The sequence below is a fragment of the Tympanuchus pallidicinctus genome, unplaced genomic scaffold (genome assembly GCF_026119805.1).
Source record: "Tympanuchus pallidicinctus isolate F22 unplaced genomic scaffold, pur_lepc_1.0 scaffold2, whole genome shotgun sequence".
In the NCBI taxonomy this organism is placed as follows: domain Eukaryota; kingdom Metazoa; phylum Chordata; class Aves; order Galliformes; family Phasianidae; genus Tympanuchus; species Tympanuchus pallidicinctus.
This window is the reverse complement of record NW_026294721.1, coordinates 32,140,091-32,163,014: the sequence shown is the minus strand read 5'-3', so window position 1 is coordinate 32,163,014 and position 22,924 is coordinate 32,140,091. Positions and strand designations below refer to the sequence as shown.

Here is a 22,924-nt window from a genome sequence, read left to right as displayed (position 1 = left end):
GAAGACATTGTATGGCATTTACTTTATTACTGAAAAGTACAAATTAATAGGAAGCACAGACTCTAGAACTTTCAAAAAAACCTGTAAAGACAGGTTTTTACCAATAACACACAAATTTTAAACAACAGCTCCACACTGCAAAGCCACGCTTTGGATGAACGCATGTACAATAAAATCAAAATAAAATGGAAGAAATGAACCAACTGTTGGTGCAAATTGTACTCAAAATACTGTTACATTAAATTAAATTAAAACATGGGCAGACTTAAAATATACTTTCTAAAGTGTTTCTTTCCCACAATTCTGGGGGAACTTAAAAAAAAAAAAAAAAAAAATACATCACACATTCCACACAAATTAATAAAATCAACATTTAGCTTTCCCAGATGACTGCATCACTTAAAGAGGTACTCTGTCAGACCAACACTAGAGACCCTAGGAGAAAAAAGAAACCAAGTGACAGAGTAACTGTACCTACACAGTCACAGTGGCTGAGACATGTCTGAAAGATCACTAAGACTTCGGATTGGAAATAAAAAGATATTTATTTTCAAAATCTGGAGAATCATCAAGAATGTGTACTACCATCCATCAGTAGCTCTATCTGCAGCCACCCCCTCCAACACAAATAAATCCATTGCTGACATTGTCAAAATTCTTCTTCAAAAATTACACAATGGATGTCCATGAGATTGACTTAGAAATAATGAGAAATCATCTTTACTGTTTTATGAGCCACCTGAGAGTCAACCTTCAGGGAGCATTTTGTCCCACCATCAGGATTTGCTGTGCAGGGGCAAGCACTAGAAATGTACCATTGCTAAAACAAAAGCTGTCCATTCCACAGATTGATTTGATTCTGTGAGCCAAAACTTCAAAAATACATGAAATATCATGAAAATCTTTCAAAATCCTAAAAGCTGATAACAAGCTATATGGAGTTTAGCTAGATATTCTGATAACCTTACCATATTCATGGAAGCAAAACAAATGTCAGTACAGACGCATGATATTGAATACACACATACAGGGAAAATCCAGGTCTGGAAACTTTTAATTGAAATTGAGAGAAAGTCATTTGCAAGAGGAATTAAAGGTGCTATATCTGTTACTGAACCTAAGCACTTCCTACTTCAGTCTCTTCCTGCCCTGATGTCACCTTGTCCAACCCCACAAGTCACATGGGACACTTCAATGGCCTTTTTTGCTTGCGCCAGAAATATCAATCCAATAAGCCTCATTCTTGAAAACTGAAGTTGCAGTGCTTGTTTTTGTTATTTTTTTTTCTCTTTAACCTAAAAAATACTTCAGCGATTAACAGGAAACAATTGACTGGAAGAGGCAGATTGTTATTCCAAAAAATAAACTAACTGTAACCAGATTTAATTTGTTTCCACAAAATCTATGCAGAAAAAGTAAACCAGTTCTAGGACGTCAGTGCACTTTGAGAAACACTCATGGGCAAGGCACTGTTTATAGTTATTTCTTGTCTCGTCTGACATCGCACCATTGCCAGGATTGCTCTCCGAAACCTGCAAAGGACAAGAAAGTGAAAGCAGAAATATCATTAGCTGGAGAACCACATACAAACACAATCTGGGTAAGCTCTTTTAAGTATTACAACTGCTTTCAACTTTAGTAAAAGTTGCTTAGTAAAAAAATTGCATGTCTGGAATTCAAAAGGACCTGAATCTCTTACATTTCCATGTAGAGGAATAACTCAATCAAATGTTTCTCCCACAACAAGAGTCTCAGCAGCTTCTGGTAATGGAAGACTGGATGTGTAGCTATGACAAAAGCAAAGTTTGGAGAACGGGGTGAAAAGGTGATGGACTTCCATGGACTCAGCAGGATCAGGGCAAACAAGCCAGACAGAGATCACAGCCTCTTTGTAGCTTGGTAGTAAAGCAAGGAAGGATTCCTGTTTGCAAAATCCAATTCCCACTCAGAGGCAATGGGTTGGCTAGGGCATTTTATATGCTTCCTCAACATAGAAGAATAGGCTTAACTAACTTACTTTAGTGGAAAGTGTAACTCCCTCCTAATCAATCACAATATGGAACATCTCAACCAAGCAAGGAATTCCAAAGTTACACTTCACTAAGATGATGTGTAAGACATCTTGGCCACAGTCACCAAAACTAGTATGCTGCTGATGAACTCAAATTCCACAATAAGTCCCTCTGAGAAATGACAAAAGGCTTCTCAAAGTGAACTTACACAATCTTCACTAATTTGCTTTCAAAGATCTGTATCAATTTAACACATTCTGATGTTGATCAAAGCAATTTCGTTTAGATTTTGCTGCCCATAACGTTATCTTTGGTAAACCCAGTACAGTTTACCCCCCAGTCTCCTCACAATTCAGTTTCTCCTAATCTACAGTTGATCATTATGTAGACAGTACCGAAGAACACTTACTTTTTGTTTGCAATTACATAAATGCAGGGATTATAGAATGTGGAGGATTTTGCAAACAAAGGAGCTATGATGGCCATTGCAGGAGAAATTTTCTTCGGATCTCCAAAGGAAGACCATAAACACACAATGGAATAAGGAGACCATGCCACCAGGAACATTACAATCATCACAACAGACATCTGTAAAACAAGGGCAACACAAACATAACCTGAAGATTAACCTAAATCAAAGTACATACATCTGTGTGATAATAAGAGATATCCAGAACTAAATAATGACATGTAAATAAAAACATCTGATCATTCTCGATAACTTACAGCAAAATCTCATTTTCAGGATTTAATAATGCACCATACTGTATTTTGGCACACTGTTATTTTGTTACCATTTTCCTTTATGATTAGCACTAAGCATTATTTTAAATTCAATCATCAAAAATTTAAATGGCCATAGAAGATTTCACAAATGAATTATGGCCACTACCTCAAATCTTAAAAAAAAAAAAAATGCACTGCATATCAGCAAGTCTTCTCCAAAACATGCATTGGAGTATCTTTATTACTGTCTTTATTACCACACATATCTCCAACATCCACCAAACATGGCTGTAGGAAAATAAAATGCAATATTTAAAAATGATCAGGTACTAAATATCATTTTATATCGTAGAAAGTTACCAGCTTTTGTATAAATCACATTATTTTAAGCTTTTCCTAGCTACTTCCATTCTATGTCCAAGTGTAAACAACTTGGAATCTACTTTCTAGCGAAAATATTATAAACTGGGTAAAATGCTCTGTGAGAGCAACAGGCTTCCTTTCAAAAGAATCTTGAGATACACATCAAGAAAGAGTTCAGAATTTTTTTTTTTTTTTTTTTTTTTTTTTGCTATTCTGAAGAGAGTGGAAGGAATCCAGTGAAAACAGGTCACCTTGGGATGCTATTACAGACAATAAACATGAACAGAAAGAACAAGGAAATTCAGCATCTTGCAGATTAAATTCTTCTAGAAATTGATATTTCTCATTCATACCCAGGAGAAAACATTAAGCCACCAGCAGGCCAAACAGCAACAACTTGAGAGTAGTGGGAGGGCAGGAGCGGAATCAACTAGGACTGACTTTTCTGGCTTTTGTCTGGGATGTGAATCAGTAATAGAAACCAGAATGGAAGCTTCAAATTAATCAGGAAAAGCAAAACAAATCACCCCAAAACTAAATGAAACTGCTGGGCTCTTGGAATGCTCTTTCTCTAGTGTACGGTTCTCTAGTGTTGTTCACCTATGCCCATATTCTGTCCTGTTTCTCATTTTGGCTCTCACTGGAAATTATCAACAAATCTGTGAGGGCTGTTTCAGAGCACAACCAAGCAAACTGCACCCTGTCCACAGAAGGTTTCTATTCAATACTAACACGATGTCTGTAAGAGAATAATTTCATAACAGTGATTCTTACATAAAAGAATACTTCTGTTTAGAAGTCTTCAATGCACAGAAAGCTTAAAAGATGCCAAACTGTGGAAAAATTTAAAAGAAAAAATAAAAAAAATCAAGTAACCCATTTTAAAGGATTATGCTTAACCACAAGTCTTCATTTTTTATTTTTATTTTTTAAATACAACTCATAGTCAATTGTGAAATATGAAAAACATACAAACCTGAGTCTAAAGCCATAAAGCCATAACTGAATCTTCAGTTTAAAGCATTCTGAATTATTCAGAAACATAAACTGCTCATAATTAAGGGTTGGGGTTTTCAGCAATGAGAACATTCTCCAAGGAATGTTAAGCTTGCGTTGATAACTAATTCAAATATGCATTCTTTTCAGTCTACTCCTAATTTCTGTATGTTTTCTTCTTGTGCCCAACCATAAACCATATCTTCATCCAAAATCAGAGGAGCCAGTGCACTTAAAGCTTCCTCAAGGACTCTTGTATGTTAACAGAATGTGAATTTTTCAAGCAGGATGTATCATTCTATGCCATAATTCACATTTCCTATTGTTTACCTAAGAAAAAAATAAGCTGAATAGACTAAAAAAAAAAAAAAAAAAAAAAAAAAGGAAAAAAAATACAAGGGATCAGAAGAAGCAAACAGTTTGGGAGCTTGAAAACGCACTTTCATTTACAGTCCATGAGAGCAAAACAGAGCTAATGACTAATTCATTTCTGACCAGTTGCACTAGTGAACCTGGCAGAGCACTTAAAGACTCTGCTGACACAAAGAGTAAAAGTGTCTTAGACAATCCTCCTAGGCCACTGATGAGGTATGTTTCTATACAATGACAGAGGGCAGAAACAAGAGCATAGTTCCCAGGCTTCAAAACAGCTGTTTGTCTGGAAAGAATAAAGAATCTAGTGATGCTAGTCAAGTCTAGAGATTTCACTAAGGGTAAATTTCAGTTAATATTTAGTAAGAAAGAAGGAAAAAGGCAATGCAGGAAATAGAAAAGCTTGAGTGGCTGTATTGTTCCTCCATTCTCAAAACTAACCCAAAAGAACATGCTTAAAATGAAACATACCCTCATTTACCATACCTTTGTTACATCTACTTGGTCAGACCAATCCATGCTGATGCTCTCCAGGCAGTTACTGCTGGTATATTGTTTCATTGTCCGGGAAACATTGTAATAACAGTAAAACATGACTGTTAAGGGTACAACAAAATTAACAGCAATTACACTCATTGTGTAGGAAACAAAGGACCTGATAAGACAGAAAACAAAACACAGTAACTTAGAAATATCCATCCATGAAGAGTTACTGAAGAATTTGACTATGAAATCTGAAATAAAATTCTAGAGAATTAGAAAAAAAATATTCAGTCTTTAGTTTTTATTAATATGTGCAGGGTTGTTATTGTTTTTTTTTTTTTTTTTTTTTTTTTAAATGAACAGTTTTCAAGCATTGCACATTTTCTACATTTTATCTAGACTTGCCCTAGAAAATATAAATATATATATATATATATATATATATATAAAATAAATTATCTTTGTATGTTAGGCTTCATACTTCAAGAATTTATTGTCATTCTGTGGTAAATTAAATAATCTAAACCTTCAATAAGAGAACAAATTAAAAGAAAAGGTGAAGTGAAATCTTACATATCATTTTTCCTCCAATTGACTGTGCAAGTTGCTCCAGTTGGATCTGGAGCGTAGCCAGCCCAGCCTACAGTAGGCATAGACGCCCAAAAGACTGCATTGATCCATGCAGCCAGGATTAGAGCAGCATAGTTACGTGTAGTCATTCTTCTTCCTGTGACAAAACACGTATATTCACAAATTGTTGCCTTTTTTTCTTGTTTCCAGTATTGAATTTTAACCACAAGTAGGTGAGAGCAAACCTACGTGGCATTAATAACGATCCTCTCAGAGAACTACACTCCCAAACACTGCAGCATACATGCTTCCTATCACTGAAATACATCTAAGCTTTCCAGACTTAAATTAATTCCATCATCCACTTCGACTCACAGCATACAGACAAGATCTGACCCTGATGCAATGCCAAAAGGCCTACTATGCACATAGAAAGAAAGAAAAAACAAAGAGGAATTGACTGTTCCAGTACAGCTGTAATAAAGAAGAGTGAAAAATATTCAATACAGTGCTGACTCGAATGCTGGAAGCAAATGCAGAATTGACAGAGGTCAAAATCTCTCACAGCTGAGGCATTCTGTGCACTTCAATATATGGATGTGACCTTCTAATGACTGGAAACTGCCAGGAAAATACGACTTACAAAGCAAGTAGCAGTTTACCTCTAAAATTCTCATGTTCACAAGCAGTACCATCCATGCAAACTGTATTGCTCGTCATGTACTGCAGTACCACATTCTATGCTTTAATTACACCTAGCTCTTTAATTAAGGGGTCATTCACAAGAAAACAATACAATTGGACACTTAGTTCATAGAAGCCTAACAGTGAAGGATGTTTGACAAAACAGTACCTATGTCAGGCCTGCAGATCGTCAGGTAACGGTCAACTGCAACAACAGTGAGCAAACCAATACTCGCCATCCCAAAAAATATATTTAAGGCAGCATAGATCTGAAATTATAAAAAACAGATAACATGGCCTTTCTGAGAAATCTTTCAAATGCATGAGGAAAAATGTGCATTATTAATCTAAGGCAGTGTGGTACCTTCTAATCAGTGTTTTCTTGCGTAAGCAAGATGCTGCATGAACTGATTCAGTGCAGGCAATTTGTCAATGGTTCATTTAAAATAAACATTTCAAAAGCAATCTGCCAATTTGTACACCAGAATCCCTAAGGAAGACAGTCTAACACTACTTATATGCCAATAAGTAAAATTAAGATTCCGAGGCGAAGACTGGGAGGGGTTTTTCAAGTCATACTTTCAAAATACATTAAAGAGTCCCAAAGAACATTTGATTCATCATTAAAAGATTAGAACCATGTAAGGCTTTAGCAAATCTGAGGTTCTGAATCATCACTCTTCCTTCTGCTACGTATTTTTTCACTGATATGGTACACTGATTTTCTCCATTGGTCCCCATTTTTACTTGGTGTTGGATCTGACAAGGCGTGGTGATAGTACTTATACACATGATGCAGTGCCAGCACACTCTAAAAGCACCTGTGCCGTCATGCCATAGGCAGCCTGACTGGGAAGGATGAGTAGAAGGGTTGTGTTATCATTGGCACCCCCAAAATTCAGAGCCCCGTACCAGACCACATGCCACCCACAGCTACAACAGAGGCACATGACATTCATCTGTCTCAGTTGACAGGATTTGTTTGGTTTGCATTGACATGAGTTGCATTTGAAATTATCTCAGGAACTCCCAAGCTACTGGTAATGAGATTTCACATCAAATTCAACCTATACTAAGTCAATCTAGATGCAAAGATATAAAAAATGAAGCATTCAGCCAAAGAATGACAAGAACATTGAGTTTGAAATAATTGCGCACTCAGGCAAGTGATGCCAGATTATAAATACCCATGATATATAAGCCCAAAATATACATTGGGGTTAACATTCTTCTTGAGCCACATTTCCGGCACACAATTTCACATTACTGTTCATTTTCCTGAGAGCTAAGCCTAGTGGTTTATCTAAGAGTTAAAAATAATAATAATAATAATAATAATCACAGAACATCACAGTGAGTAAAGAGCATCTCGTCTGCTACAGAAGTATAATTTGTTAAGTCATTCTTAAATTTTAAAGATAGGCAGCTATTTAAACTAAGCCAAAATTTTTAATAGTGCCCTTTAATAGTCTCACAGACCTTCTCTTTGGATATCCTTTGTTCTATCCTAAGGAAGATGTATTCATTAGGCAAAACTCATTAAAAGTTTGTCAAGCTCATCATGAAAACAGCAGTCATATCCAAAGTCTGTTTACTACTAAACGACTCATCAGACAAGCATGTGCTACTGCTATAACTTCCTTCATTTGGAGATTTCCTTTCCTAAGACTTTGCTTCTTAAAGCTAATATAAAATTTTCGGTTGATAAACATAAGGTCACATTTGAATGAATTCTAACTTGCAATTTAAAGTTTGGAAAAGGACTCAAAACAGAATCTACATGCAGAAATTAAGGCCTTTACAGAACATAAGCTCCAAGTCTGGAGTCAAATTTTGCATTGCCATCTTTTCTCTTAGGAGAGCCAATATCAATTAGAGTTACTACTTGCTGTTTATCTTGCACTTAGGTGCTCAAAATTTTCTCCCTGCCTAAATTGCAATACCTGGCATCCAGTATATCCAAACTTCCAGCTTCCGTGCAGGTCTGAAGCAGCAGACATGGGGTAGCCAATGCCACTAACACCAATGTCAGTGAAAGCCAGGTTGATAATAATTGCATTGGTTGCTGTCCGAAGCTCTTTGTACTTCACAAAGATGCCTAACACAACAATGTTACTGAAAATGCTTATCACTCCTGTGGAAACAGAAAATAAAAACTGTACAAAAAGTTGTAGATGAGATAGTAATACCTATGCAAAAGAATACACAGCCTATTTTAATATTTAAGCCCTAAACAAGAATTATATTTCAATCAAGCATGATTTTGCAAATAGAAAACACCTGAAAAAAAAAAAAAAACTTTTGTAATTAGATTCATCTTACTTGGATTCAGTAAAGGCCAAAAGTGGGGTGTTTCATCAAACCTAGGACTTCCTGTACAGTGGCGATAGGCAGAGCAGACATCCAAAAGCATAGAGAATTGCAATTTAGATACTTCAGCCACAGAGTACAAGGCTGTTTTCCATGGCCAAAAAGAATGCAGGCTGATGACTAGCAAAAAAGCAGCGCTTTTACATTGATTTACTTAATGTAGTAGAAAGTCTCTACCACAACCCGAGTTCTTCATTTCTGAAAGGAAGTTTCCACTGTATATTTAAGTACTATTCCCAGGCAAAAGGATATAAAACAAGAGCAACTAGGCATTGTCTTTTCTACCTCCATGCCAGCCGGTTACAAATCTCTACTTGCAAGGCCTGAATTCTCTGCAAGCATCATTTCTGGCTCACATTAATGGCATGCTGGCCTCACAAAAGCTGTTTTCTTTATCTGACAAGCTCCAGTCAGTAACATATCAAAAAAGTCCAGCTGTGTACTGATTTTGCTCCTACCTCACAAACCAGAGTAATTGTGGTTCTTTTAGGGAGGGAATGTCTCCTACCCTGTTTCTTTTCTCTGGCACAGGATTTTTGTCTGCTTTCTTTGCAGAAATAGGACTCCAGGGCTCAATCTCCCTGTGTCCCAGAAGCTTAAACACAGGCATCCCCAAATCCCCAACATGACAAGTGCTTTTACATTTAATTCTTCAGAAATATACAACAGAGGTGGCACCAAAGGTGTTCAGACTCTGCCCAAGGACTGAGGCAACACCAGAAGTGGTGAGTTGTAATAGAGGAAAAAAATAGACTCATGACTAAAGCTAGCATGCACACTCTCCTGTCTTCACATCCAATGACTTCAGAGTTTTCTTGCAGCTTCACAGTGCTCTCCAAGTGGTGCAGGACACTGCTCCTTAAGACCCTCTGTATCAGCAAGCTTTGTACAACCATGTGTACTGGTACATATATTAAAACCTCTACATCCTCATTTTTCTTGCTCTTCCTTCCTCTGAGCCAAACCCTACTGCATGGCACTTACAATGAATTTACATAGCAATCCCACAAAATAGGTTCTTTTTATTCTTCTGGTTTTATTCTCTTCAAACTCAGAAATACTCAGAGCAAACTACCATCATCTAGATTTCTACTACCCCACTATTAGTTACTTAGTTACAGGCACAAGAGCTAATAAAGTTAAAATACCAGTGTATAGTCAATGAATATAAAGACGTTATAATTATGAAATAAGCAAGAGAGTTTGGCACAGCAGATTACAATAACGAAAAGAAAACAGATAGAAAGCTTACCCACATCCAGGGCTCACTGCAAAACTCCAGAGGAGGGATCTCCAGAAGAGATCCTTTCCCACTGGTAGCCAGCTCTTAAATGGGTCCAGGAGAGGTGCAGCCAAGCTCCACCCCTTCTGACAGCACAGGTGAATTGCCTTCAGCTGTGCTCCCATGGCTGACTCATTGCTCACCTCAGATGATCAATCAGACCATGATTCAGCAGTTCCCCTACAACCAGTTTGCACCTTACCTGAGAAAGCATCACAGCCCTTTATCAGCAAAATGGAGAATTGCAACATTCAAGAAAACACAGCCATTATAAATTTAAAAATACAATAAATAAAAAATATAAACCAACTCTGTAAGTAGTAACAGGAATTAGTAAGCTGCTTATTAATTCCCTTGTCTCATACAGTTGTTACAATACCACTGACCCAACTGCTAAACTTACAGACATCTGTACAATTTGAGCACCTTAGATTACAAGCACAGTGGAATGTTACGTTGGTAAAAGCTGAACAGTGCAATATCCATGGAAATGCCCTTCAGAGTTTATTTATTTATTTATTTTTTTCCTGTTAAAACACTTCACCTATGAACCAGAACACTGTGATTTACATCATTACAGTACTGTATGGACAATTCTATAAAGAACTTTGGTGAATAGGTGTTGTGGTGAAAACAGAGCAAGAAAGTCTGAAATAATACATCGGGCTCTATACAGGATATTAACTTCACATCCTTAATACCATGGTCACAAGGCCCAGCAGATACAAACAAGTACAGATAATAAGGCTCAATGGAAACCAAGCAACAAGCAATCCAGCACAGTGAAATCCATCTTTTGCCTTCAGGAGTGAAATAAGGTCTGCAGAAAAGACTTCATTAATTCTCAGTTATTTCTCTTTTCTATTCTCTTTTCAAAAGACCAAGCATGTCTTTCCTCAGGTAGGCACAGTACATAAGAATAACATTAAATGTGATGTTGGAAGTTACAACCACTCATCTATGACATTTCACACACTTTAGGAACAATGCTGTGATGCCTTGAGCCCCTAAAATAAACAAAAGAGGGAAGCTGGTGATCAGATGTGAAGTGAGCAAAAAGAAGCAGCTTCCATGCCAGCCTACTCAGCCCCATTGGTAAGTAGTACATTGGAGAGGAAGACTGTCAGTCACAGGTTTCTAAAACCTTATAGGCTTCTTATGAGATATGCTTTATGTCCAACCTGTAATCTTTTAAAGAAAAATTTATTCTCTGAGACAGTGGTCAGGCATGTAAACAGGCTGCCCAGGGAGGTGATGGAGTCATAGTCCCTGGAGGTGTTCAAGAAACATTTAGATGTTGTGTTGAGGGATGTGGCTTAGCAGGTGTAGTATTGGTTGTAGGTGGACAGTTGGACTGGATGATCTTGGAGATCTTTTCCAACCTTGGTGATTCTATGATTTTACAGTTACCTAGAATGAAGTAAGAAATACAAGAGAACTGTAAACTCCTACCTTCAGGGCAAAGGAAGGATCCTGCTAGACACATATTTAGTGCCCAAACTTAACAATAATAAAGTAAAAAAAAAAAAAAAAGAAAAGAAAAAGAAGAAAGAAAGCACTGAAAGTGCCAAGCCTATACTGATCAAAGATTTCAGAAGTACGAGAACAAATTAATAATAGAGACCAAAAAACATTCTGGAGAGTAACATGCAAGAAAAAAGATGGATTAATCGTGAACAAAGAAGGAAAAAAATATATAGACTCAATAAATAGGTATTCTCAGAAAGAGAGAATTTATAAGGCAAACAGAAAAGCGAAGTTTCTCCAGGAACCAGTTAACCAGACCTCGTTTCTTAGAGGGTAGATAATGTAGACTGGGCCAAAGACTTCGGTAACCTCATATCATCAGCTAGGACAAGCTCATCTGATTCAGAAAAAGCACATGGATGCTGCCAGTTGGTCTGTGAAATAGCTTAGACTTCGATAACTATTCCCACATTTTTCACTACACCTTGTGATTTTGACAATATGAGGATAAAAGGCTCTTATATGACATGGTCAAGAACAAAAACATTTATTATTTTTCCTTTTCCCAGAGAAATAGCAAAAACTAAGGGTTGATGGAATGCAAGCAAGCCCTAACAGAGAAAATCAGGACACACGAGTAGTGGCATCAAAAACAGAGAAGGAGAAGGTTAGGTCCATGCATTACATGGAATTTACTTTTCCAGTCAGCAATTTAAAATTACCCCAGAGCACTTCACTACTACAAGGTGAAGGACAACCATAGAGCTTCTTCCTGCAGTCTGAGTTGGGGACCACTGTCATCACTGAAATTAATGTTGAGCCACTGTAGACTGCAATAGTTAATAATGGCTTCCTTCCTCAGAAAACAAAGCAATTATTTACGAAAGAAGAAAGCATTCAATCCTTCTAAAAAGGAACAGAATGTTGAACACTGTATCTGACCTACATTGCATTTCCTAGATATCTGCTTATTAACATACACTAAATCTTCTTGATGTTGCTATTTGGTGCAGTAAACAACCATAGTTTGAACCATTCTATAGACCTTACTATCAAAAACTTTACTAAGAAAGCAAAGTCCAACATACAGCTGACAGATTTTTACTGGACTCTCCCATTCTGAGAAGAAGCTGAATTGATTCTGGATAATACATGATAGCTTTGATTCTTAACATCAGTGCTCAAACTGTCTGAAAATACCAACCAGTTACATACAGCTTAAACCATCAATCAGAATATAACAAAGCATTGCACATATCAGCAGCACCTAGTAGATGAAGTTACTTGCAAACGACGTGGTGGTACTGCAGAGTTGATTTGGTCTTCCAGTACTTCACCATCATCCAGCCCTACAGCTGCTCAACAGGCCCACATACCTATGTGTATTCTAACAATTTCAGTAAAAATCTGAAATTAACTATTGCCTTTGCACTCATGTTGATGCAAAATGTCCTCTATATCAGTGATTTGATATTCCCCACTTCAGACATACGTGCTAAATAAAATGACTATTTCATATCTCTAAGTAAACATTTTGAAGTATTTGAAAAGCTAATAATAACGTAGAAAATGTATGGTATAAGCTAGGAATAACGTATTTATAAATTCATCTTATTTTCCACACCAAAAATATAGAAGGCATGTTTCTAAACACAGCAGGTTTCAGTATTTGGACAAGATTAACATCCATTTCCATTTCCATTGCTACAGCAGTCAATGCTTCAGAAAAACATTTCTGCAACACTTACAGTTACAATAATGAGAAATTTAAAAAAGCAAACAAACAAAAAAAACCCACAACAAAACCTATATCATTCAAGTTAAGCCAAAGACCATTGCAGTCACAGAAAGCACATGTCAAGCCTTGCAGCATGCTTTTTCTAACACGGGTCATCAGTGAAAAATACATCTGCAAGTGGAGTCTGCTCTTCTCTGATAAATGACCAGCTCCTCCCTCCTCCTCGGTCACATTCCAACCCTTCCCCTTACATCCCCCTATCAGACACCCTCTCACATGCTCAGACTACACATATATTACTGTGAACATGTGGCCCAAAAGAAATCTCAAGATAGCTTCAAGCACATCACAGAAAAATGCAAGATGTGACAGCTATGCCCTATTTTTATCTCTTCTGCAAGCTGGCGGAAATTAATTCTTACTCTCTTCTATAATTACATATCAACAAAATGTATTTTTTAACTCATAGCACTGCCTTCAAATATAGAGCAGAGAGCAGATGTAGGTTTCTGCACACTTCAGTCTGATTGTTGACTTGTCGGTAAACTCTGGAGAAAAGCCATTGGTCACTTGTAAGTCAGAATGAAACACATTGCTGTTACTATACAAAATAAGCATTCAATCTACAGTTCTGCTATAAAAAGTTATGCAACAGTTGATCAATGCCCATACCTGCTGTTATTAAGTAAGCTGCTACTATGTTGTGCTCAGTCTGTGTAAAGGCAGAATGAGCTTCAGCATCACTTTCTGAGGAGTTGGCTGAATTATTCCAATGCATTTTGGACACACAAGACTGTCGTCTATATCTTGCAGTAATTCATCTAGAGGACAAAACACTACCAAACCCTGTCAGAAAAATTCTTTCATTATCCAGCAGACTGAACAACTGGAAAAAAAAAAAAAAGGCAGGGGAGGGTTGCCTCACCATCAGTGCTGACAGCTTCCAAGCATGATCTAATTGGACAGGGCGCAAAGAAGTTTATATCCCCAATCTATGCAGGAGAAAAGCTTGTTAACTGAAACAAAGAGCAACACAGAACCAAGAACATTTCCAACAGGATGTTCAAACTTTATTCTTACTGCTAAAGAGATTAACAGTCACATGCCCCCAAACTTTTTTTACTTCAAATCTCTTGTGCAACGCCTGAGAAACCTCAGGAGAAAATTGACTCTGGTTAGTTGGCCTTCAGCCTGGTTTGGAATTACTTCCTACCATCGCAGAAAACACAACCACAGCACAAACACAAATGTCGGTTTCATTAAAATACCTTGATTGTATCCACCCCCTTCAAACCTTTAAATACTTCCTTTTCCTCTTCAAGATTCTTACTTTAATTGAAACACTCAAACCAATGGCAGACACAACAACCTAATCCAGTATTTCCTGAAGTGAAGCTTGACATTCAGAAAATTGTCACATCTCTAAAATCTCCTGGTCTGCAGAAAATGGGTGTTGAACATGCCATAAAGTCTGAACAATCTCCTTCTCTCAGACTTACTCAGGTAGGCTTGGGCAAGTTTTCTTAAACAGAAAATTATTGAGCATTTTTCAAAGGTGATATAGCTTTTGTTTCTTTGGTTATGAGGTAGCAGCATGCTAGAGGGAGATCACAAAGGCCCTTTACAAAATCCTGTGTAAATACGAACTGCAACAAACCTTTGCCCAAAGAGTTTACATGCAGCATCAACACAATCAAAGGCCTTTACCACTGTTTCCCCTTCAAACAATTTGTACCCATACTATATATAAAAGCAATATAAAAATTCTTCTTGCAGCTCACAGGCAGCTCAGACCATGTGTGCGAGCAGCAGGAAGGATTTACTGCCCCAAACAACACTGAGGAACAAAGCCATCCCATAGGAAGGTCATTTACCCGAAGAGCTACTCTCTTCTCTAACCCATGAAACGCTCACAGAGCTTTCCCCATCCAATCTCAGCTTTTTAAAATAGACATCCTCTACTTTTCATCCATTTCAATCTATAGTTGAGTAAATTTTGGTATAAAACTTATGCAGTCATGACAATTAGTCATCACTGTTACAGATCACGTATCACAACACTACCAGCAAACATTTTACTAGCATAGAACTACACTCACTTTTAGCTTGCAGGGCACTTGTATCAATGAGGCATTTTCCCTGTCAGAAGAGGTGGGAGGGATTTGAAAGGGAAAATGATCTGTTCAGTGATGAATCTACTTTCCTAGTATTTAATCAGTCCATCTTGAAAGATAAAAGCATAATGATAATTTGATATCTTTACTTACTTCCCCTGAAACCTTGGCAATATTTTCATAAGCATCTCCAATCATGCATCTTGCATAGAAGTCAGAGCTTGCAATGCTTACTGCCTTGGTTAAGATTGCCACCCCACCAGCTCAGCTGCCCAGGGCCCCATTGCCAGTACCTCACTGCCCTCTGAGTAAAGAATTTCTTCCTAACACCTAAACTAAATCTTCCCTCTTATATTTAAAGTCATTCCCCCTTGTCCTATCACTATTGGACCAAGAAAGAAGTTGCTCCCCCTCTTGCTTTTAAGCTCCCTACAAGTTCAGGAAGGTTGTAATGAGGTCTCCCCAGAGCCTTTTCCTCTGCAATCTAAACACCCCCAGCTCCTACAACTTAAGTAATCTAGGCACATTTCCAAAAAAAGTACTTCTTTTTTCTTCTCCCCTAGAAAACTGCAGTTTACAAAACAAAGTCAAAATATAAAGCAATTAATTCACTATTAAGATATAACAAATGCCCTTGAATTATGGAGTTTTTCCTTTTGACTTGGCTCTGATCAGTACAAAAATAGTGTAGTTTATATTCGAGTCAATCCTTCAATTTTTAGGTGTCTATACAGATATGGGGCAACACAAGATTTATTACCTGGTTTAGCAAGTTGTAAATGTTATATTTATATGTAAAATATTTTTAAAAATATTGCAATCCACACATGGTAGAAGTAGAAATACTGCTTGCCTTTTTTTTTAAAAAAAATCTTCCCACATTCATTAAAGTGCATCAACACTAGAGGGCTGTACAGGGCAGTACTTCCCTTTAATCTTAACTCCACAAACATTTAAATGGTTCAAAACCAAAGGCAGACAAATTAATAAATTATTAATTTCTCACACACCCAGTCTCTAGATTTAAACTGTTATTTAAAAAAGTTTGATTCTGTAAAGAGACCTCCAGGTGACTAACAAGATGCCCTGATAAGGGGCCTCCAAATCATTGCCCTGTTTCACATACTAACCTTCATTTTCTCAATATACCATTTATTGCCAAGACGTCGCTTTGCCAAACTGAAAGTAACTGCACCAGTACAAAAGTGCAAGGCTTTTGCCTTTCAGTGGCTTCAGACTTGAGTATGTCTCACGACTCCACCTGCTGTAACATTCAAATTATTCACTTCTTGTTCTAGGCTGCAAGATGGCATTTTGTCAGTTGCAATTGAAAGGTAACATCCAGATAGCCAGCCTTTTAATACCCTTTTTTTTTTTTTTGATACCCTTGGAGAAAGTGCATCTCTAAAGCATGCAGCAAGAACAGCAGCACGGAGCACAAATTTGGGTGTAAGAATGAGGATTGCATTATCCCAGTCTTCCAAAACCAGAAGAATAAAGAAAGATCTAAGTCAGCTATCCACAACTAGGCACAGAAGCATTGGTGAAGAATGCAACTATTGCAGAGAACGCATTTACAAACATGGTTTTGAAGCACTGGTGATACAGTTGCAATGTGGTATGACAGAGACAGCTTACAACGGCTACAATTCTACAGTATCTCAAGTGAGAGCCCTACCTCCGTAGACCTTGTAATACATAGTAACAAAAGACTAAATACTTTTAAAGGTCCATATTTAATTGATCTAATTAAAGTTAAATGGATAGTAACACCAGAAAATAACTGCTATTCCATAATTCCTGATGGTGTTGTGGTCGAATAGACTCGGTTTCTTCTCACAAAAGCAGATCTAATAGAAAATTGGATGTTTCTTCTAAACATTTTTTAACTGCTGTCCTATATAGAGCAGGTGTTCAGACTAGGCAACTGAGTTCTTGAAGTTTTCTTGCTAGCTTGCTCAACCTTTGTTTCAGAAATAATTCAGAAGTAAGAGTTGTGTGACTAGTAGTTTGTCCAGTTTTAGCACTGACAAATCACCTGTTTCTTTTGGTAAGCACAAACCTAATGGATCCAGCAATCATGGTCATTAAAAGTACAACAGCATGATCAGTTCAGAAATATATTTCCCACCCACGTCAAACATGATGCTCAGAATTTTCATGTCAATTAATCTAAAGATCTGTTCTCAAAAATGCTTGGTATGAGATCTGCCAATAGACTCCCTGCTCCTGATGAAATGAGACAGATTCTTTCCTATTCTTACTCAATTTCCAAAGTTGAATATAGATGACAAGGCGATTCTCTGTGCTTTAAGAGACACTAGCTTTTCAACAGCCCTCATAATAAATCCAATTTAAGAGACTGGAAATGTATTCATGCAGAATTTCCCACTTATTTTTAAAGCAACACTAAACTGAAAGGACCACATGCAGAGGAGCTCTATGATGGGTGTAATGCTGTGCTGTGATGAAAAGTACAACGGCAACAGCTGGGTAGCAAAGTTGTTGGCTACAGCAAATGAGGACAAGACCAAATGCAGCAGCCGTGGACAAAGAAACTAAGGAAAAAAGCCACTTACCTTTAGAAGGCCTCAGGGAGGCAGGTATCTCCACCAAGATACCCACACCTCCACTGCCAATCCTTAAATGAGGTTGGGGAAGGGGTGGATCCTGGCTCCACCCCTTCTGGCCTTTCTGCATGCACCTCAGCTCCCCTGGGTTGACCCTGCCTTCCCAGCAGGTGCTCAATCACTGGTTCAGGCCATAATTCAGCATTTCCACAACAATGAGTTATTTCATTTTAGCAAGCTCAGAGCACAACAGAGGTGATCTGCCAGGACATCAAAACCTCAAGAGAAACTGGCTAAGACGAAGAGGGGAGCAGTTAAAAACTCTTAGCAACTTTATTATCAGTGAAATTAGATACAATTAGGTGACCTATGAATAGAATTAACTCTGTATTACTCATCAGATAATATCTTCTAAGAGTGTATCTTTATGCCTTTGTTTTCATTAAGATTCAGAGAGAAAAATGTACAAAATATTATTTGCTATCTTCCTTTCCTCATATTTGTTTTTACGCATTAAAAAAGTTCTAACGACAAAAAAAAAACAGTCTGAAGTTTAGTTTGTAAAAAATGGTCCATAACAGTTATTTAAATCACATCTCCTTTTTAGGGTGACCCAAAAGACTCCATATAAAACAATGAGAACAAGGGATCTTATCCAAGTCACACAGAGGTTACAAGTTCATACTGACAGATGTGCATGCAGTGAACCCAAGGGGGCTTTTCTTAAAAAAAAAAAGTTCAGTTGATTGTTTACTCCAGACTCCAACATGAAGTCAAGCACTGACTAAGTCATTTGCCAGAAACAAACAATTTAAGAATAACATTGAACTCTGTCTTAGTTTAAAAAGTTCAAGTATGTTCTGAGCAGTCTTTCATTCTTCGCCAAGGGCTACACACTTTGTCCACGGTTGCTGACAGTTGTTAACTGTCATTTCATAGCTCCCAGTTCTTTACAAACAACTTCTTCATGGTCTTTTACAACTTTTTTTCTTGCTCTTCACTTCTGCAGGTAACGTGGTAAGTCAGCAGGAAGATTCTCATTGTTCCATTTTTAATGTCCTCTCCCTAGTTTAAGAGGGAAAAAGGTCACTTAATTCATTATCATAGATACTTAATTCAAATTATCTTAGATGCTGTTTCAGTAAATAAATTATAGATATAAAACTGCATGAATTGATAAAATAATTTATCATTGCTGTCTGTTCTTATAGTCCCTTTTCATGTAGAAACTAGCATGGTCTTTACAAAGCATCAAAAAACAGAAAACACTGAACTTTGGTTTAAACGAGTTAGTGTGAAGCACATCAAGTTTTTATATAAAACTATGAACACCCATACGAGAGGAAAAGAAAATACAGCATTCTGTTTAATACTTAAAAGTTTAGAAACAGAGCCATTCTTATTATGGAAAAAATACATCTGCACACTCACCTCTAAAACCTCCTCCACCACCTCTTCCTCCTCTGAATCCTCCTCCTCCTCTTCCTCCACCTCTAAATCCTCCTCCTCCTCTTCCTCCACCTCTTCCTCCTCCAAATCCTCCTGAATGTAGGAAACAAGTTACACTTTCTGGAGCATGTAGATTTTGTTATACATAACAACAGCTTTAATTGACAGTTAGGAAATCCAAACCAAATCAGAAAGAGCCAATTGCTTCATCCTAGTACCCTCTTTCTTCTGAGGACCATCTGCAGCATTTTAGGTGGTGCTGAATATCTAGTATCCAATGTCTAAAACACTAATGCATTAATAAAACTTCAAGATAATTTTTAGCTGTCATTAAAAATGTTAACCACAATTATTACATATGAAATCTTCAAAACAATAAAAGAAAAAACTTTACATACTTGTGCCTCCTTGCACACAAGGTGGCAGAGTGGTGAGAATTCTACTGTAACTGAGTACATCATAGACTGTGCTTAAAAAGTAAAGGATGAGATCTACTACATCAGTTACCGCCTCTCTCAAACATCGCATTTCAAGTATTTTGTCCAAACTACCTTTGGACAGAGTAAGAATACTGCTTTCATTGTTTTGAATGGATATTATCCTCTATCTTTTACCACAAAGTGGTTAACAGTTATGATTCCTGTCTTGGTTACAGATCAGCGTACTCCCTTTTCTGCATTACAGAAACTAGCTCTTGCCTTGGAAAGGTATCACTGTCTTTTCCACTGAGTTATCAAACATAAACTGAATTATCAAACTATGAAGTGCCTATCTTCTTTGCAATAGAAGTGTTTATTCAAGTATGTCATGGTAAGTTCACCAAAAACAAAGAAATGAAATAACCTTTTCTGCAATTTTCGTTCTTGGGATCTTACCTCTACCACCACCCCTTCCTCCTCCACGTCCTCCACCACGTCCTCCTCTACCACCTCCTCGAGGAGCACCTTTTTCTCCAGGAGGCCTTGGTAAAAATCTCTGAAGGGGTAGCAGCTTTGCTGGATCAATGTAAAACTGCAGGAAGAAAGTTCTATTAGGCTTTGAGAAAACCCAGGTTAAATCCTTAACAGACAGTCACAATTTCGTCTTAACTCATTATGTCAAATTGCCTTTTGCAAAAAGCCAAGTAAAAAAAATCATATGCAAAATAAATCAGTGTTATGAAGTTATTAAAATACATATGATATACATATTTATTAAGTTTCATTCACTTTTTTTGTTATTTAGGAGAGGGAAGTGCATAGCAGATGTAAAAGTGAAAAGGATGAGTAAACAAACACATTTTCAAAGGACAGCTAGCTTTTAAAGTCAGTAAAATCTCTTAATAAAGCTTTTGTTATCTATTTGATTACATATCTAACTGATAACACATAATTCTGTTATTGAGATCAGCTAACCTTTTGCATTTTTTTGAATGAAGAGGCTTTCATGTTCTCAGACAGTTTCACTGAAAAATACTGTTAGCTTCTTTAAGGAACACACCAGGAATAAAAATGAGAAGTATCACATTCGATTATTACATGGAAGAATCTACACACTTCAGACATTTTCTAAATTCATATTCCATAAATGAAGCTAAACATCATCACTACAAATGAAAAACTACAACTTAATGATCAGGAATAACTGTTTCTAATTTTCCTCGTAGTTACAAAGACAACATTTCATGCAAACATTACTTTTTCCTTCCCACATATTGAGGTATAAACATACCAGCAGAAAAGAATACATAAAAATGTAACCATAAAGAAACAAACTTGTTTGACAAGTGATCGTCTCTCAGACTTATTCAGAACAATGTGGATTCTACAGTAGCTTTGCTATGACTGTCCTGGCCTGTACATCTGCCCAGCTGTGGAAAGAAACAGGCCAGCAGGGGCTGCTCAACCCAACCACAAGCTTTCTTTCAACTTACAGCAACACGGTGGATGCTCTCCGTAACTCCACAAACTACTATGGATCCTGTGGTTCTCAAGTGTGCAAGGATGGTTGTGCAAGGATGGTAAGCTGCTGGCTGACTGTTCAACAGTACTCAAGATTAAACAGGGAGCTAAGGAACCGCAAACTACACTTGAGCTCCCTTTATATTTCTTGGTTGTTATTGTAAGAAGAAAAAAAGTTTCTGAACTTTGAGTAATACTGATGAAAAAAGTAAATCTGCAAATTAATAAATTCAGATCAGAAAGGTGTTCTAAACCTGTTTTAAGCATATGAAGTAGAATAAGGAAATTAAATATTTTCATATTTTAGAGCAAACCCATTGAAGAAGCCAACAGGATTTGTGAAGGATACAAAGTCTCGTAGCTGCCCAAAAATTTCATCCACTTTGCCAATCTGTTCCTTATTATCCAAGTACACTGGTGCATTGAAATAAGGAACTTTGTTTTCTTCTGTTTTACATTTACAAACAAGATCATCTTCACACGGATGCATGAACTCTCCCAGTACTGAAATAAAGAACAAACAAACTGAATATCTTAAACACTCACTGCAAGTTACATGATTACAGCCTCTGCATATAACTTACAAACTACCCTCTCCGGAGGGCCCTGGTCATATCCGCCTCTGTTGAAGCCTCCTCGTCCACCTCCCCGTCCAAAGCCACCTCGCCCACCACGATTAAAGCCACCTCTGTCACCACCACTTCCTCCACGATTAAAGCTGCCTCCTCCTCTTCCTCCTCCACCACCTCCTCGTCCTCCGCCACCACCTCCTCTTCCACGAAAAGACATTCTCTACTGCCTCCTACATTGTAGACAAAAAATCGGTTTAAGAAGTACGTATTCGTTAACATGCTGTTTGAATCAAGGTCTCCCGATGGTCCTGTTTAATGGTTACCCACCTCAGCCCCGACCGAAAACATGCAGGCAAGCCATAATCAAGTTCCCCCATTAAACACCGCCTATTTTAGGAGAAGTTTCTTCTCTGAAAGAGTGGTCGGGCACTGGCACGGGCTGCCCAGGAAGGTGCCGGTCACCGTCCCCGCAGGAGCTGAAGAACCGTGTGTAAGTGGTACTGAGGGACTCGGCTGGTGGGCAAGGTGAGACTAGATGATCTCAGAGGTCTTTTCCAACCTTAACGATTCTACGGCAATGCCTATCCATCATGAGGAACGGGACATATCAGGGTCGAGCATCATACTCCGCGGCCCACGGAGAGGCGCCGGACCGCCAGCTTCCCAAAGGACGGCCTCTCTGGAAGCGGAGCCGGACCCTGAAGGCAGACCAACGGCTTTAACGGCCCTAACGACGCCCGCGCACGCCCCAACCCGCACCATAAACCCTAGCCCCGCACACGTGCGTACCTAGCGTCCATACAAGCGCCGCCTGATGACCTCATCGTCACGCGCCGGAAAAGCAGCCATCCTGCCGTAAAGGAGAAACAAGCGCCTAGCGGCACTGTCGCAAAAGGGCCTTCGCAGGGGCTGGAGGTCCGTGGTACCGGCGAGACCGCGGTTTTCCTGGAAACCGCCCGCTGCCCCAGCAGTTGTGTGAGCAAATGTCGGCTGGTTACACTCTCGCACGGAGATGGTAGCGTTGCTGTTTCCGTTTGTCTGTCTGTCTGCCTGCACGGAGACAGACGTATCTCACCTAAAAACACATCTCCCCTGACAGCGCCCTGCAGAGCCGGCTGCCTGCTGCCAGGAAGTCGGGCCCGCCGCTCGGTCGGTCTGCTTTGGTAACAGCAGGGGAGCGAGACCCTGCTGAGCACTGCCTTGTAATCGCTGGCTT

At 38.2% G+C, this 22,924-nt stretch overlaps 2 protein-coding genes across 3 annotated transcripts; both read right to left on the bottom strand.

Moving 5' to 3' along the window:
* Window positions 1-3: 3 nt before the first annotated feature.
* Window positions 4-16,539, bottom strand: RRH (retinal pigment epithelium-derived rhodopsin homolog). Its single transcript, XM_052682153.1, has 7 exons — window positions 13,736-16,539; window positions 8,150-8,340; window positions 6,376-6,475; window positions 5,526-5,679; window positions 4,956-5,124; window positions 2,422-2,600; window positions 4-1,532 (listed from the first exon to the last, which is right to left on the bottom strand). The coding sequence occupies exons 1-7, from the start codon at window positions 13,839-13,841 to the stop codon at window positions 1,427-1,429; spliced, it is 1,005 nt and encodes a 334-aa protein (XP_052538113.1). The 5' UTR covers window positions 13,842-16,539; the 3' UTR covers window positions 4-1,426.
* A 1,522-nt stretch (window positions 16,540-18,061) lies between these two features.
* Window positions 18,062-22,564, bottom strand: GAR1 (GAR1 ribonucleoprotein). Of its 2 annotated transcripts, none has more exons than XM_052682151.1 (7): window positions 22,498-22,564; window positions 21,721-21,938; window positions 21,486-21,640; window positions 20,591-20,650; window positions 20,072-20,207; window positions 19,179-19,289; window positions 18,062-18,812 (listed from the first exon to the last, which is right to left on the bottom strand). In XM_052682151.1, the coding sequence occupies exons 2-7, from the start codon at window positions 21,923-21,925 to the stop codon at window positions 18,799-18,801; spliced, it is 681 nt and encodes a 226-aa protein (XP_052538111.1). In that variant the 5' UTR covers window positions 21,926-21,938; window positions 22,498-22,564; the 3' UTR covers window positions 18,062-18,798. The 2 variants fall into 2 exon arrangements, with proteins under 2 accessions (XP_052538111.1, XP_052538112.1); XM_052682152.1 differs by lacking the exon at window positions 22,498-22,564 and adding an exon at window positions 22,036-22,430.
* Window positions 22,565-22,924: the final 360 nt, after the last annotated feature.